The 17,708-nt window shown below is 45.6% G+C and overlaps 1 protein-coding gene across 1 annotated transcript; it reads left to right on the top strand.

Annotated features, from left to right (window-relative positions):
* Window positions 1-4,108: 4,108 nt before the first annotated feature.
* zbtb34 (zinc finger and BTB domain containing 34) lies at window positions 4,109-15,276 on the top strand. The gene is made up of 2 exons (XM_011615201.2): window positions 4,109-4,398; window positions 7,882-15,276. The coding sequence occupies exons 1-2, from the start codon at window positions 4,381-4,383 to the stop codon at window positions 9,442-9,444; spliced, it is 1,581 nt and encodes a 526-aa protein (XP_011613503.1). The 5' UTR covers window positions 4,109-4,380; the 3' UTR covers window positions 9,445-15,276.
* Window positions 15,277-17,708: the final 2,432 nt, after the last annotated feature.

Raw genomic sequence — 17,708 nt, forward strand, 5'->3', positions numbered from 1 at the left:
CCACAAACGGAGCTGAAAACGCGGAGGGGGGAGCCTGGGAGATGAGTTGTGTCCAGCGGGCACGCAGCATCGGGCTCTCAGCTGACCCACCACTTTCAGCAGCACCTTCCTTTGCTTCAGGCTTCAGCCTTCAAAATCTCTCTCTGCAGGATGGATTGGGTTCCTCTCTTCTCCCCTCCTGGGACCGACCCAGCCTCAGAAACAGGGGGCTTTCATGGGAGATCACAAGTCCTTATATACAAAATGGCAATCTTCTTCTTCCATAATTCCCTGTTACTGCATTACCAGATCTTATCGTGAGGCCAGTATCTCATTCCTGAGGTTTTAGACCTTAATGAAAGATGCTTTGCCTCCGGCCACTGGGGGCTAAACCAACAAGTCTTGGATTCCCGTTGGTCTTTGTAGGGGAATACCAAAGGCTGCGGTCAGAGAAGCCAAAACACAGAAAAACAAGTTTACAAGTATCCAAACAGCACCCACCATTTATTCCTTCTTATTCCCTCTAATGGAAGTGGCTGGAATTACAGCACTTATGCTAACGCTAACGCACCTGGTTGATATCACAATATAGACTTTTAGTTTCATCATAGTTGTAATAACTATTTATTTATTTATTTATTTATTTATTTATTTATTTATTTATTTATTTATTTATTTATTAACTCTTATTTCGGTATTTTTTTCGGAGGTCAGAGTCCAGCGTTGCGTAAAACCGTGGCTAGATGACATCATTCGCTCCCTGCCCAGGTAACTACTGCCGTATATCGGTTGATTTGAGTGACCTTAGAGTCCTCGAACATCTGTAATTTCAGCCACTTCATGAGATCATATTGAATATCGCTTCTGGAGGAGGAAGCGAGAAAGAAATAAAGAAGATTTGCTCGTCCGTCAAGCCCTAACCCTCCCAATCTCCTTCGGCTCGTGAAAGAGGGAAAGCGAAAGGGCCGCGCGGGTCGGCTTTCTGTAAATCTTCTGATGAAATGTTGACAAAACAGCCAATTTTCCGTAATTTTCCTGCGGCCGTCTTTCAGCGCCTTACTCACTCAGAACTCCTTCATTCCAAACAGGAGCACATTGTGACCCCTGACATGCGTCTCATGCACGGCTTCTCCGGGCGGGCGGAGAGACAGTAACAGTTGTGCCTTTTAGGTCAGGTGGACGCCGTTTAAGAGGACGGCCTCATAAAGGAGGCCTTTGTCTCCCCAACAGCCTCTCCTGGGCCCCAGTAAAAGGATAAGAAATGTGGTTAATAGCTCAGGAGTGGCCTAATCATCAGCTGCCATTACTGCTCCAATATGAGCAGAGATGACAGACTTATCAATAACAAAGGGCCAGCTGAAGCCTCCGCCGCGCTGTCATCTTGATCTTTGCTCCACTAATCAGAGCTTTCATTTGAGCTAAGCACCGGGCAGAACACCTCTCATTCTCTTCATGCCGTGCCAGAGATCACTCATCTTTACAAGCCACTCTGTGTTCCCTCAACCCCAGACCACCATTTCCACAAATTGGTTTAATTTCTCAGGCAAATATATGACACAGCTGAGGGCCCATTATCCTCACAATGCGGCTGATTATTGGAGTTACGGTGAGGACTCCGTAAAACCATGAATTGAAGTTTAACCTAGCGTTTAGAACAATCTCTGTGTACTAGAATCGAGCATATACCATTTGAGCTGATGCTAAGACGGCAGCTAAACTCAACAGCTAGCTTGCGATGCTGCATTGGATACAAATGTTGGAATATTAAAATACGGGTCGCTTCGCCCGAGTTAAGCAGTTGGGTCAGATGAGATCGAAGCCCGTTTTAGCCCGTTGGCCTCGGGTCTGTTGGAAAACCTTTAGCACAAATGCTACGTCCTGTTGTCACTATTCCTCTTGTTCATTCTTCCACAGAAACCTGAGAGCAGCTTCTGCACCTGGATGGGCTGAGCCTTTCATTTACAGTCAGCCCAGGATCAGGCACTGACGGGCCCAGACACCTGTTACTGGGAAATATCTCCTCCATCAGAGCGCTACAGGACTATTCCTGGACGGGGGCACTGGGCCGCCTTTGTCCTCCGCCAGCCGAGGCATTCGAGGACTCTTGGCACACGTAGAAAACAATGTGTTATTCATGTTAATTAACTAAAAAAATCTGGCTACGTACGACCAGGTTAAAAACAGTCACCTAAGAATAAGCATTTATCCCTCCCCCCCACGAAGGTTGATCCCCCTTTGTGGAGAACTGCTCCTTATTTCTTCAGACTGAAACATAATATACACTCTTCAACTATATGATCTGCTCCCTGTTCCAATATGTACAGTCCCGGTCAGGCTGGGGCTGCTTGGGGGGAGTTTGCAATGTCATCTGGGATTAAAACGGAGCAGCACATCAGAGCCCCCAGGCCACACCACCTGGAGCCCTGGATAGCATCCCTGGAGCTGCATTACTCAGGGGCAGCCCCCATTAGCCCAGCACCAAATCATTCCTGGTCAACTGAGTGACGCCGGCTAACAAAGGCCCGTTTCAGGGAAGATTACAAGCCCAACAGGGAAGTCTTTGAATGGGAATTTGTTTGAAATGTTATCAAAACCAGGATCATTCCTGGGGATCAACAAAACTATCTCTAATCACCGCGCCCTCGGCTCGCACGGCGATCTGCTAAAACAGAGAGGGAGAAGGGTGCAGAGGAGAGGAGTGATTTGTTCCACGGGCACACGTGCGGTGGCAGAGCGGTTCCTCTCGGTGGTGATCGCCCACCTGCACACGGAGGAGGTCAGATGTTCACCTGCCCAACTGTCACTCACAAGCTGCAGGATGGCTGCTAATGCTCAGCTAAAGTCTGCAGCTTCTCCCTGCGCGTTCTACCCTCCGAGGAATGATGATTGTCCCAGTGATCATGATGGTGGAGCTGGAATTCAGCTGGCTCTGCCCCCCACTGCCTTTAACCCCCCAACACGTCTGCAAGTGTTGCCTTCCATTGATCCTCACACAACATGTTTTACATAACAGCTTGGTATTTAATTTTAAACGCGGCACATTAAAAATCATGCAATTCTAATTATTATTATTATCATTATTATTAACATTATTGTTATTATTATTAAACATTATTATTATCATTATTACCATCATGATCATTATCATTAACATTATTATTAACATTATTGTTATCATTATTACCATTATGATCATTATCATTAACATTATTATTATTATTATTATTAACATTATTACCATCATGATCATTATTATTATTATTATTATTATTATTATTATTATTATTAACATTGTTGTTATCATTATTACCATCATGATCATCATTATTAACATTATTGTTATTACTATTAGCATTAGTAGTGCTGTTGTTATTGGAGCTTATTTTAAATTTGTGACTTTTCTTACATGTAGTTTTTATATTATATTTAAAGTATATGACATGTCTGAAAATATGACTATTTACCTAATGATTTGTAAACATGCACGTTCTTCTTATGTGTATTATTAGTATGTAGAACCAAAGTATGTAACAAAACATTTATAACGTTTATATTTATTTTTATTCATTTAAAAAGACCCTTTTTTCCCGTCACCCCATAATTGCAGGTGAAATTTAAAAAATAAATAAATGAAAAAACAACAACACCATATATGTTGATTGAAGGAGCAAATAAAAAGTTATTTCTTTGATGCTTTGAAGCCGCGACTCTCGGACCTTCGGCGGTGCTGCATGCCTGTGGCGCCCCCTGTCGGCCGAGCTCTGAAGGCGTCGAAGAGTTTTACCTTTTAAAACCACATTTTTCCCCACCAAAGTCAAACATTCGTGTTTCGGGGGACGCTGAAAACACCAGGAGGGGGTCGGAAATGCAGAAAATGACGTGCGCCATGTGCAAAAAGTGCTGTCCGACATTTGAGTTTTACATTACAGGTCCAAACTATATGGACAGGTTCGGTTAGATCTGACTATTTTTCTTTTTCTTTTAAAAAAAATAAGGGGGATGGAATGTAGAATTTAGTGTTGCATATACACGAAATCATTTAATAATTCTCTCAAACTTCCAGTGCAGAAAATTGGAAGCAGACGAGGCTCATTTGTATCAAAGTCACAAGATAAGAGTCGTATCATCCAGTTGCGGTTCGAAACTCCCGTTTTCCAGCTTCTGGACTCATCACCACGCATCCAGGTCCCGCAGATATTGCACCATCCCGAGATATAGACGAGCGTGAGACAGGGAGGGGCTGCTGCAAAACAGGCTGTTAGATTGAATGCAAAGAGCCAAAAGAACACTTCCTGTTGATGCAAAAATTGCAGCAGCAACTGTCTGACACATCTGGACCGGAGAGGGGGGGAGGCCTGGCTGTGGAGTTAGCGAACTACGGAGGGGAATGGACAACGTTTCATGTTAATCTGGAAGACGGTACGTTTGGAGGCGGGAGGGGGGGGCACCTTTGGTTTGGTCACCGCAAAGTGTTACCGTACTCGGGCGTGTTTGCGTTTATGTTGCAGGTAATGCCGCGGCCGTTTGAGAACGCATGCTAGTTAGCATTAGCCGCTAGTTAGCATGGCTGTGCCGCTACGGCGCTAGCGCTAAGTGTTAGCATAAGCGAGTTGGACGAGTAGCATTTCGTGTGACAGCTGACAGCTCCGACCTGTTTTCGACGGTGGAATAGGACTAATAAATGGTTACATAGCGCCACCTTAGTGTTACGGGAAACAAACTTGATAATGGGGCGAAAATCATCCACCTTATTAGACAGAGCTAAGTGTAAGAAAGTCAGCGTTGCCCATAGAAGTGATCGACTCGAAGCTAACTCGCAGTAGTCGGTGCTTGACTGGGTGGTTCGGCCCACGTCGTCGATGTAATGTATTAAAACAATAACCTCTTAGCAAATTACTTTCAAAATGAGAAGTACCGGAGAAGGTAAACAAGGGGATGTGGCGAGCAAAACTCTTGGAAGGAAGCTGCGTTAACACGATCCTTTAGCTCTGCGTGTGTTATTCGTAACTCTCCACTAGCAGTGTGGTATGCGTGGAAAATTCGAAATATTCGTGCTCGCTGTGGTAGCCGTGAGCATGCTGGACCGACAGTAAATGAGACATTAATGTTGTCAATGTCGAAGCTGGCAGCCGCGAACGAGCCAAGGCAGCCAGGGCCGAGTTGACCGTGGAGCCCAGCCCGGGACGCGCCTCGCCTGCCCCGGCTTTGATAGCAGGTTTTCCGCCGCCCCTTCTCTTATCTCGGCGGTGCATCTGCAACGGTAGCCGGATCCAAACACCTGAAATGTGCAACATATTATTGACAAAGTGGAGCAGCAAAGTGGATCAAGTTGCAGGAGGGCGAGAAACTGCATGTTGGGTTTGGGACGTTCCTCCTGAGGACCCCTGGTGAACCACATGCACCTATGTGTCCTGTTCAGAAGCGGATTTCAAGGTTTCTCATAATAAAATGAAGCCGTTGTGGCTTCACCCTCCGTCCTGTTGCCTTATTTCTCTTTTTGTGGCTTAGCAGTAAAATTAATTTGGTTTAAACCACTTCCCCAAAACAGTGATGGTGGAAACACCTCAGCGTGTCCTCCGCTCTGCTAATCAGGAAGACGGTGTCCTACATATGTCCCTCCATATGTTACACTTTTTACGTCTACGTTTAAGTTTCCATTTTAATAAGTTACAAAGTGGAGGCCGCTGTGAGGTATAAGTGCTTGTGTGATGTCCCATTTTGCCAGCGGGGGTGAACCAACCTCCCATTCAGGTTTTTCCTGTATGTCCTGTTTAAACTTGGATCGTTGCTAATAATGTGACTCTTTCATTGCACACGGCAAAGGAATCCCTTGAGCGCGTTAGCTGGAGCCCCTTTACGCCGCAGTGAACTGTTGCCCCATGTCGGCTTGCATCCGACTGTCTGGCTCATTACTGCCCCCTACTGTCCTGGTGGTGCTCTGTGCACGTGCCTGTATATGCTGTCATCTGTGTAGCGAACAGGTTTGCTATTAATGTGGAAACCTGTGTAACTGCAGCCTTAGTTTAGTCTTTTGAACTGTATATAATTCGAGTTATTAATAAATATGCTGTAAATTTCGCATTATAAGGCGCTACTCCCCCCGTCCACCTGGGGGCGCTCGAGCAGAGCAAAGGCGCGACAGATGGGCTGAAGAGCTGAGGAAGACGCTAGTTTAATCGTGTCTTTCCCCTTATTGCACGTCCTCGTATTTGGAACGTGTACGAAGAATTGCTGACGACGCAGCTTTTAAGTGGAAGGCTAACGATCGACGAAAGCTAACGATCGACAGCTCGTCATTTTTTTAGCCGGACCACAAAGATCTCGTGTTTGGAAGCGGCCACCTGCGGCTGATCGCCAGGTGCGCTCTAGCATGAGGCTGCTCTCTTTTCTGCTCCATGACCCCTTGAACCCTCTGTGGGGGTCACAGCAAGGATGCTGGAGCATTTGGGGATGCGCTAACTTGCTCAAGGGTACCTGAACAGTGCGAATTTTGTCCGAGAACCCGTTCCCTACAGACCCCGGCCCCCGGCCTCCTGGTCTCTTTTGGTTGTTTCTTAGGGAAAGGCCCGAGGGACCCCTGGGGCAACTCCTTCAGGGGAGGGTTGGAGATGGGGGGGTGCAGTAGTTAGCACCGTCACCTCCATGCAACTGCACTGCCTCTTCTCCTCCTGTCTGCGTGGGTTCTCCCCCCCATGGTACTCTTTTTTCCTCCTACCAACCAGGAAAAATCCGCACAGTCATGAGATTGGAAAGTCTGAATTTCCCCTAGGTGTGTGTGTGTGTGTGTGTGTACCAATATACAGAGAAAATGAGAACACGCAGGGCTTTGCAGTGGCAATTATGTCGCACTTGCGAAAGGAACATTGAATGCACGTGCATAGCGCTGGTGCTACACCATTTCTCATCAAAACCGCTAGCGTAGCATCACTAAGTCAGCTTAGAGTTTTTAACCCAAAGTTTACGTTTTCAGAATTAATATCTGATACAACCATCCTAGTCTTCTGAATGAGTCGCCTCAGCTTTGTTTATGGTTGTCCAGTAAACAGGAAATTAGCCCAATGCTAACACTCGCGTCTCCTGACCAGTAGAAAGAGCTGTCAGTGTTGCTAAGCTACGCCACCGAGGCAACCTGGGCGTGCAACAAAGGCAGAGATATGCTGTGAAATCATAGGTTGTTTATTATTTATCAGGAAAAGGGGCGGGAGGAGAAATGAAAACGTTAGCTATGCTATATGTAGAGGAAAGAAGTTCTCCATAACAGCCTGAGCTGCGGCTGCTTTGTTTAAACATAGAGTCATGTGACATCATGGGGGTTCTGGGTGTTGCTAGATGACCGGATCAGAACATCAGAACACACGTACACTCACCGCTGGGTGCACAGGAAGCCGCCCAGTTAGCCTTGGCTACCATTTTGCTTCTGGCTATATTGCAATTTATTCTTTATTTTATATGTATATAATATGTGAAATGCTTGTTTCGTAGGTTGCTTCATGATTACGGCTCCTTGGCCTTGATCTATGATCAGACATCAAACGCTACATGTACTTGGGTTATTTTTCTAACGGTAACACACAGCTGTCACGTAGCCGCCTCGATCAGGGAGTAACCCCAGGCCAGCTAGCAGCAGGTAGCTGGCACACTTGGGTTAAATTTATTTGCCTGCTATCTGTATCGGCCATATTACTGCTGATAAATGTAAAATTAAAATACTGTATATATAAAAACCCCATTTAACCATGTTGTGGGTGTTGAGGTTGCGCTGTTTGTCCACCAGGGGGCGCTATAGCTTCGACTCATTACACGGCACACTCTTGTTTAGGGAACTGGAAGGGAAAATGATGTTATTTCTAAATGTACACACCAGCCGATATATTTTTTTACATTATTTTTTTTCCTCTCCAGGCCACCGGCAAACTGGAGAAGCATATTCAAGAGATGGATGACGGCAGCTACATCGAGTTTGATGTGCCGGAGTTCAGGAACACCGTTCTGACGCAGCTGAATGAGCTCCGGCTGCAGGGCAAGCTGTGTGACATCATTGTTCACATCCAGGGGCAACCCTTTCGAGCCCACAAGGCTGTCCTGGCAGCTAGTTCCCCGTACTTCCGCGACCACTCAGCCCTCAGCACCATGAGCGGCCTTTCCATCTCGGTCATCAAAAGCCCCGCGGTGTTCGAACAGCTTCTCGCGTTCTGCTACACGGGTCACATGTCCCTGCAACTTAAGGACATCATCAGTTTCCTCACCGCTGCCAGCTTTCTCCAGATGCAGGCCATCATTGACAAATGCACCCAGATCCTAGAGAGCATCCACTCCAAGATCAGTGTCCCAGTTAGCATCGGTAGCCCAGGGAACGAGGAGCTGCAGAGCAGCCACAACGGGGTGGACGACAGCAACCTCTTTGTGAACCCTACCCAGATCTCCCCCCCTTACTACTCCCGACAGAACCAAGCAGGACAAGAGGTGCGCATGGAGCTGGCAGGGAAGGGCCTCTCCCGGGGCCGACCGCACCAGGAAGAGGGGCAGTCGGACCGGGCCAGCAGCGACAGCGTGTCGGAGCACGACGCTCCCGCTGAGGGAGAGACCGAACAGGTGGAGCTGATCGGGAAAGACGGGCAAGTGACGGACGTTCACGTCAAGGTCGAGAAGGTCGACAGGCCCACCTACTCGGATAGCTCTTCAGCGGGCGACGATGGCTACCACACAGAGCTGGTGGATGGAGAACAGGTGCTGGCTGTCAGCGTGGGTTCTTACGGGCCCATCATTCAGTCGGCTACCTATTCCTACTCAGGGCTGTCCTCCCCGTGCTTTGTCAACCTGAGCAGTTCCAGTCCGTCCCGCTCCATCCTCAGTGGCTACAGAGGTGGACGAGCCCGGGCCAAGCGCCCGCTGGCCATCCCGTCGGGAATGCTGAGTCATTTCAAGCTGGGCTCAGAAGACGGCGACTTGCCTGCGGCCCCCGCGGGACTGGAAAACGACGTGCGCGAGCGCAGCCTGCACAGCCAGTGGTACCCCCACAACGAGAGACTCATTTGCGTCTACTGTGGGAAGAGCTTCAACCAGAAGGGCAGCCTGGATCGCCACATGCGCCTGCACATGGGCATCACCCCTTTTGTTTGCAAGTTCTGTGGCAAGAAGTACACCAGGAAAGACCAGCTAGAGTACCACATCCGTGGCCACACGGACAACAAGCCCTTCCACTGTCAGATCTGTGGCAAGTGCTTCCCGTTCCAGGGCACCCTCAACCAGCACCTGAGGAAGAAGCACATGGGGGCGTCCGAGATCGGCAATCATATAGATTCTCCAGAGCGGCTGGAGAGAGGATCCAGTCAGAAGGACCTTGGGGATCCCCCCGAAGGCCTGGCCTTTGAGGCACAATATGCAGAAGAGGCACCAGCTAACGATGTGGAGGAGAGTTCAAAATGCAGTCCAGAGGAAGCTCAAGCGTCCAGATGTGATTTTTAGCCCCGGCTTCAGGTTAAGGAAGCTTTAAAATGTTCTCCTATCTTTCTGAATCAACTCCCTCCACTATGGATGTTTCTTCTTTTAAGGGGTTTCTGTCATATTTGGGCAAGTTAGACGAAGGAGGAGGGGGGGGGGGAGAAAGAAAAAAAGGGTGCTTTATAGAAATTTGATTCTTTCAAGCAAAGGGAGCCACATTATATATTTGAGGCGGTCGCAACAATCAAGACCCTCGAATTGATTTTATCTTTTCCTGTTTTTTACAAACATATTTACAAAGTTATATAGGCATGTTGCAATAATTGATAATGTGAAAGCTCTGGTAAAATGCTCGTCATATCACCTTTTTACCTGACCTGATTTTGCACACTCGGCCACAAGAGGCCACTTACACACAATGATTGATTTTATTTTTTTATTTTTATTTTTTCCTGCCGGTGCAAAGCTTGGTGTGACATCAGTACCTCACGATTCAACTACAAACAAGGACAGTATTTTAACTCAGTAAAACTCACCGGGTTCTACCTCATAGCCAAGAACCTACCAGGCATGTTCACCTCATTTAACCGTTACACATTTTGTGCACACCTCTGTTTTTGCCAAACCCTGTAAACTTTACAGCGTAAACTTTACAGTGTAAAGGATCTTTTTCGCAACACGAAGCCTTGATACTAAATGAAACGATTCCTTGCCGACTGCATGGATTTGGAACAAATTGTCCAATTTTTTTAATGGTCAGCCAGGTTAAACTAATGCTTAAGAAGGTGCTATGCTAGGAGTGCATTACATTTGTTAGCTTTCTTGTATGTTTTTGCCAATAGTGACAGTAGAGAGAGAATGGCCCCTCCATACTTTACGAGTTTTGCTGGTTTCACCAAACTCTTTCTATATCTCATCACTACTGGAGCTCTCACTTGAGGCCAAGTCCTACTGTCGTCCATGTAATGGGTGAAGTAATGTCCACATTCATTTAAGTTGTTTGTTTTTTTTGTTCCTCTTTACTCTCATTACTGACTTACAGAAACTGAAAAGTTTATTTTGTTCTTATTTGATTAATTTTTGTGTCCTGGGGTAGGCTTGTAAGCTCACTTTTATGTGTCTAATAGAGACAGGATGGCTAATGGTCTGCAAGGAACCGTAGGGACAGCTCTGGATCTGTTCACTGAACCTAGTTTCAATAATATGCAAATGAAAAAGATCAAAGGAATCTCAGCCATTTTATCACACTGCTTCTTCCACATTCTTTGATTATGCTTTTAGGTGTGTTTCCTCTTTGTTTTCGGCATTGGTCCGACCTACTTTTTGAAGCGTAGATAGAGGGATGGATTAAGGAGGAGAGGGCGAGCGGTGATCCAAAGTATCGACGCACTTTGCAGAGTCGGTCAGTGTGGCAGAGATCTTGTCCAGCTGCTGTTTTAGCTGGTTTACTGGGATTACTGCTGCTGTGCATTACGTTTGGGACCTTTGTATTTTATGGTTGGGATCGGGATCAGGATTAGGATGGGGATGTTGTTAGTTTGTGGGTGTGGAGGCTGAAATGAAAAAGAAAGCTACTAATGTTCCAGCATATTTAAGAAAAGATGGATATTTCCAAATGTAGGCAGCAAATAGTCGTCTCCATAAATAGCATTAAAGATCTGTTTTTAAGGTTAAACTGCCCCTCAAGACTTCAGGAGGTGGATATATACAAAGATATATATTTTTGTTGTTTTCGCTGACCTACCATTTAGTTTCCCATCCATCCAACTACCCCCCCCCCCCCCCCCCTAGTCTATGCTAATTTTCTAATGATTTTCTACTTTTCAAACCTTAGTAGGGACTTTTTGCAAATATCGGTTATAGCTAGTTTTTCTTTTTCTCTTTGTGCAAGAATAGATCAAGTCAAATTTCCCATCACTTCCATAATACTTTGAATGTACTTTCTGTCATCTATAGAACGACTGGTTCAGCACCTCGCTCGATCAGACAGACAGTTAATACACCTATATGAAACTACACCACCTTATATTAGTGTGACTGATAGATACACACCACAAACGTTTTTTCGTGCCAAGAGTTCTCACCAAAGACAGATTTTTTTTTTCTCTTTTTTTTTTTCCTTTTTACGGTGATTATCGACTGTGTTACTTACCTGAATGCTCTTTAAGAGGAACAGGAGGCTAATTTTAACCTAAGATGAGTTTATTTCTATTTGCAATTGGTGTACATTTCAAAGCCTTGATCAATCAGTCACGTGAAATTGGAATTTGCCGAAATGTAAAACATGCTACATGAAGCCATACGAGAGAGGACAATGTCAAATGTGTGCAATAGGGATTGTAGTGGTTTGAACCCAGTTTGACAAAAAAAAAAAAAAAATCACACAAAAAGTGGCATTTTAAACACAGTGCCTTGCCACATTTTCAATTCTGGCACTTACATTCCTGTGCCTCCTTCATTTTTGAATGAACTACGAGAGACGATCAGAGAGATTAAAGAAAAGACGGATGATTCTGTAAGGAAGGAATTCATGGTAAGCAACTGTTTTTGGGTTTAGCCACAATCAGCCAACGCGGAGCTTCTCGGTCCACGCTGTCGTTTTGCGACCGTGCTGAAATGTCTGCCGCTAATGCGACCACGAAGGACAATCCTAGCAATCTCCCACCATTTCTAGTGTTTCGGTGATGGAAGGAGATGCAGGAAAAAAGCCGTCTTCTCTCCTTTAAGCGTCTATTAGTGACGCAACAGATTCTTTAATTAAAACTAGATTTGGAGAGAAAAACAAACCCAATTATGCTGTAGCTTAATTGCACGTCGCTGAACCACAAATTGTATAAAATTGCCTTTTTTTAAAGCTAGTTTTTTTTTTTCTAGATTTTTGATGATTGCGCACTTAAAGTTTTTGTTTCATAGTGAATACAAATTCCATCCAAAAACCTAAAGAAATTACACTTTAAGTCTCCCCAGTCACTTTGTGGGGGGGGTCTTTCAAACCTGTGGGACAGTTAGCCAACATATTCTGTTGTTTTTCTCTGTTCTTCCACGGTTGCTGCTAAGGTTTTGAGATATTAGCAACAGAGGGATCTTACACCAGTGGTGTTTTAGGAGAGGCCTCATCCATCAAACCACCACTTGAACCTCTCAATGAGCTGGGTTATATGGCCCCAAAATAATAGCCATTTTCCAGGCCAGTGGCCATAAATGCGGTCTACGACTTTATCAAAAACTGTCTACTCAGTACAGTACAGGTGGGGCCAAGATGATTGTAAAATCAGGCAAAATCCTTGATTTCTTCATGGGAAAATTGGTGCATGGAGCTGAAACAAAAAGCAGGCAACGATGACACAGCTAAAATCCTGGGCCCCTTGGCTGTTAATGGTCAGAGGACAGCGTCCTCAACGAGTGGCTCTGTGAAGGTCGTACGTGTCTCTAGGGGCCATTTTGGTCTCTTATGCAATTTCAAATTGTCCCATCTGGTCCCGTTCGCATGGCTTCCAAGCGTGTGTGTTCACTTTGACCACCCACAGATTCGCAGTATGATTGAGAGCCCTGGGCTCTGCGCGGACCTCTCCAGGACCTTGGTTTCGGTGTTCTTGAACAACTGTCGGTGTGTCACTGTCTTGTTGGAAGACCCAGCATTGACCTGAACTGCCTGAGAGCAGATGTCTTCAAATGATCCCTTTAGACGGCCACATCATTTTCATTTGTCATGTTGCCATGGGGCCAGACGAGGCTCCCTGTGCCTGATACTGCCAAACAGCCCCTCACCATGATGCTCCCACCACCATGTTGAGCTGTGGGAACTGCGTTCTCCGGCTTTGGGGTGACTGTGCCCAACAGTTCCAGTCCAGCCTCATAAGAAAGCAGGGCAGGCTTCCAAAACCCACCATGGCCTTCCAAAGGCTCCTTGATTAAAGGGCTTCTTCTGGCCCTGGAAGCCCACCATGATGAAGAGCCCCTCAACCGTCTTCCCCGGGACATCAACTCCCAAAGAGTCCAGATCAGCAACAGTCATCTTGGCAGAATTCCAGGGTGTCCTACTTAAGATTTACAATCCAAATAGTTTCATTAAATTTGATAATAAGGCCAGCCTGAATAGATTCCATGAGTACCACAGGCTACTAATCAGCAGTGGTGAGCCTTTGCTTCCATCAGGATTCGTCAGTGATGGAAGCATTTGGCAGAATTGTGGGCAAATATTCCAAAAATCCAAATAGTTTTGGCCTCCGCTGTTGAACTGTATCTTGTATAGAGGCGAGGCGGATGATCCCATATTGTCCTTATCTATCGTATCAACACTTGAAGCATTATTGGAGTGACGTCACGTAGTTTATGCTACGTAGAAGGGAAATCCTCTGTAAAGCTAATATCTCCAGACCTCTGCGACCCCCAACGAAGCTCCTGAATAAGAAGCACGCAGGGGTGAGGAGAGCTGCTCCGCTGCAGCTTCCTCCTCTCCACGCTGCTAAAAGCGAGACGATTCCAGTTTTGCAGCCAATCCAAATACGCGTTGAACTGTTTCGATGCTTTAAAACGACCCCACCCAGAGAAACCCGGGCTCTCGGTTCCACCCCTCAACCTGGAACAGGAGACCATCGTTGGGCCCCCAGTCATCAAACACGTTTACAGGGAAGGCTGCCAGACTACTTTTGTTTTTTTGTTTGTTTATTTTCCACATATATAATAATAAACTCACTTCAGGTAGTTTACAAACACTGATACAGGCTTAATAACAAACTTGAGTCTTCCATAGATTTTCTGTCAGTTTCTGTCCACTGTGTATTGTTACAAGAAGCAATAACCTTTTTAAAAGTGGCTTATCGGCTTCATCAGACCTAGCCATACATCGGCCTGTTACATAGACAACCAAGTGAATGTCAGGACGTGGGCGTAGGACTGGAACAATTTGATGTGGTTTTAAATATATATATATATATATATATATATATATATGCTTTCTAAAAACGTTCAACAGGTGACTTGAAAGAAAACAAACTGACGAAAAGGAAAGCGGCATCGCTTCTTGTCACTCGAAAAAGTGGTAGTCGGGAAACTGCTGGGCACGATTGTGGTTCAGTCTTAAGACTGGTGGCACTGTCAGTCGCACCTCCAGCTGTGATACAGGGCGAAAGGGATTATGGGCTGTATCGCCACTGTTTGGGAGCGCGCAGCCTGTCATCATGTCGCGAAGGCCCCTCGAGCTCTGGGACTGTAGCCGCGGCGACTCGGGAATCGGAGGGGAACTCGTCAGTCCCGCTAGTGTCTTTCTTCTCCTCGCACGATTCCCTAAGCTCCACGCCACAGCCTCTGCGGCTCACACATTTGATGACAGGGCAAAAACCGTAGAACTCAGGGTTACACGATTAAAATGGTCTCAATGGACGTACACACTATGTCCGTAGTTTAATAGTGCACTTCTCTTCAGGTGGGAAAACAAGTCCTCAGTCAGTGGTTCCCAATCTGCCTCAAGGTTTCAATGAGCCCATGTTTTCCACAGAGCCGACAGCTCAAGGAGCCTCAGAGACTAAAAGCCCCGGCATGAGCATACAGGTGCCCTGACTCCTGTTTTATCCACTCTACACACAACCTCACAACCCAACTGTGAACCTCAGAACTCTACTGTTTTTGTACAACTATGAAGTAAATGAAGCTAGCTACAGCTGACGTATCTATTGCCATTTATGAATTTATTTTAGCATGAAATAAAATATATTTATTCAAATTATATATTTTACTCATAATCATTCTGCGCTGCTTGATTTGGTTCTTAAGCTTGTAAATAGCTTTTTTTATGATATAAAAAAGTGTCCATAGAATAATGCATTTGTAAAATAAAGATGCTGATTTGGCTCTTAAATTGACTTTGTTGTGTCTGTGACAAAAACTGTCTTCTTCTTCTTTATGTTTGTGTTCAGTATGTCGATTTTGCCCACAGCAGAAAGAGAATCTCCACAGTGTAAATGTTGCAGCTAAAGATAAAATTAGAATTATGCGTCCTGAGTTAAAGGTGAGTGGTGTGCAGGCAGGCCCGATCCTGCAGAGGGCGCTACAGAATAAACGGAAAAGGCCCCTTTCACCTCGATAACCTTAACGTTTAAAGCTGTTGGAAGCTAAATACACAATGTTTGAGCCAATTTGACTTGAGATAAATGGAGATGTTCACCTCTGGATGTTTTCTCTTGTCTTTTCTGCTGGGCAGTTGTGAAAAAAGGATTCAACAAAGCCTCCCGCTGTGGCACCTGCAGTCATTCTTGCATTTGCTTTTCCGAAACAAATAAGAGACCTTTTAATACTGCGAGGTTAAGATCTCCTGAGAATGTGTAGTGACAGAGTCCGCTGAAGCAGACCACACAAGTGTGTGAAAACACTCTGGGAAATATTTAAAGTGATAATTTAGGCATGTTAACCTATGACCTGAGGAGAGCACCCGCGCCTGCAGGACATGGCGGCTCCAGGGGCCCACAGAGCTGCCCCAGCGAGAACAAAAAAGCCTAAACTCACCAAGGATTCGGATGAGCACACATGCACACGACTGAGCATCTGTGAGGGTGGCGGTTATATAAAAGAGTAAATAGCAAAGATCGGTTTGGTTTAAACTGGAAATGTCGAAGATTAAAGCAAACACATGTTGTGGAAGTCGTCTTTGGGACAGTTTACAAGTTTTAATCGCTCTGACCTGAAAGCAGCGGCGTAAACACAGATGAACTCGACATCATTTAAAATGGAATTTAGCCTTAACTTCTAACAGTAGGCTCATCTGTTGCTGCCCTACAGGTGGTTTAGCTTTTCACTGGCCTGTTTCCCCTGTTGTTGAGATGCAGGTTAGCTCTGTTTTGGTTTGTTCTTTTTTTCCCATTTCTTATGCAACAACACCAGAATCAGCAGTGTTTCAGTGTTGATGGTCACAGTAATATACCTTGTTAGACTCTTTCTCTCCCTCACTGGGATGTAAATCATTGCCTATGCAAGTTTATATATGTATAATAATGCGTATATAAACCAATGGGAGCGCCCTGATCACCAATTACTTTCTCCATCGTTGTAGCTCTTTCTTTCACTCTCACTATCGTTTAAGGGTCCTTCCACACCGACCCCGGAGCCACCAGTCCATGTTCGCCACGGGCATCTGCATTTGGGGTCTCGTGCATTGTGGTCGGTCTCTTTTCGGCTGCTCTGAGGAGATGAAGCCTCCAACTTTGTTCCAATGATACTGATACTTCAGCTGATACTTCAGGATCCGTCTTACTGCGGCTGGATTCTTTGTGACCACATCCTAATTCTCATTTGCCTTTGGGAGCTCGGTATACTTGCAGCTGACGTCTGCTTTGTTCTTCTCCAGGAATTCAAGGTCTCACTCCCATTTACTGACATTCTGATGTCATTGCCGGAAGTCCTGGCGATGAGGATCAATCAGGTAGCGTCTCTCGACACAGGAATATGGTGTCATTTATGTACTGGAGGTGGCGTATGTGCTGATTTAAGAGAGTTCTGGCAGGACAAAGCCATTCATCAAACAATCTCCACATCATCTTTGCCTGCTTGAACGGTTGAGTCAAGTCCTACTTGAGTTGCGCTGAGCGTGTTTTGCTGAGTTGGCACGACATATTAACAAAAACCAGAAGAAAGGGGAGCATCTGTTGACTTCTTAGAAACCGCTCCTTTTCCCATTAGACGCATTTTTTCTCTGTTGTTCATATCTTCCTCATTCAAAGTGAGACTGGAGCTCCAGAACGTCCAGTAGAGTCAAGAACATGACCTGTTGCAGCGACCTATTAGCAAGTAGCTTTAAAAAGCTAATGAAACGAGATGAATTGTGACTGACTCATGCCACAGAGAGGGAGCGAAGCGCATCGATTACAGGTTTTGACCTGTGATCTTCATGTACGACGAAGAAGGCAAACAAATGTTTTGGGAAAAGCTATGAAATCTGGCAACACAGACACACCTCACAAGCTAAAGTTTCCAGTGTGTGAGGGAAAATTCCGCCTCATCCATCCCTGAAATGTTTCCTGCAAGTTCCCTGTAGTCCGAAGTTTTTGGTAAAACTTGAAAAGCAAAACCATGAGAACATTGGAACACCCCCACGCCAGGGATCTGCTGGACGCTGGAGAAACAACTAAATTCAAGAGTTCCGCTCTTAAATTAAACGATTCAGAGCTGCGTCGTCGCACTGAAAGCCTTTTTATTTTTAAAATAGTTCTTAATGACTCAATCTCCCACAAAAGCCCCACATGGATCACCATCATTTCACAGCAGCAGTTTGGAGAGAAGTGAATGAATCATGTGGA

This window comes from Takifugu rubripes, chromosome 21 (genome assembly GCF_901000725.2).
Source record: "Takifugu rubripes chromosome 21, fTakRub1.2, whole genome shotgun sequence".
Taxonomy (NCBI): domain Eukaryota; kingdom Metazoa; phylum Chordata; class Actinopteri; order Tetraodontiformes; family Tetraodontidae; genus Takifugu; species Takifugu rubripes.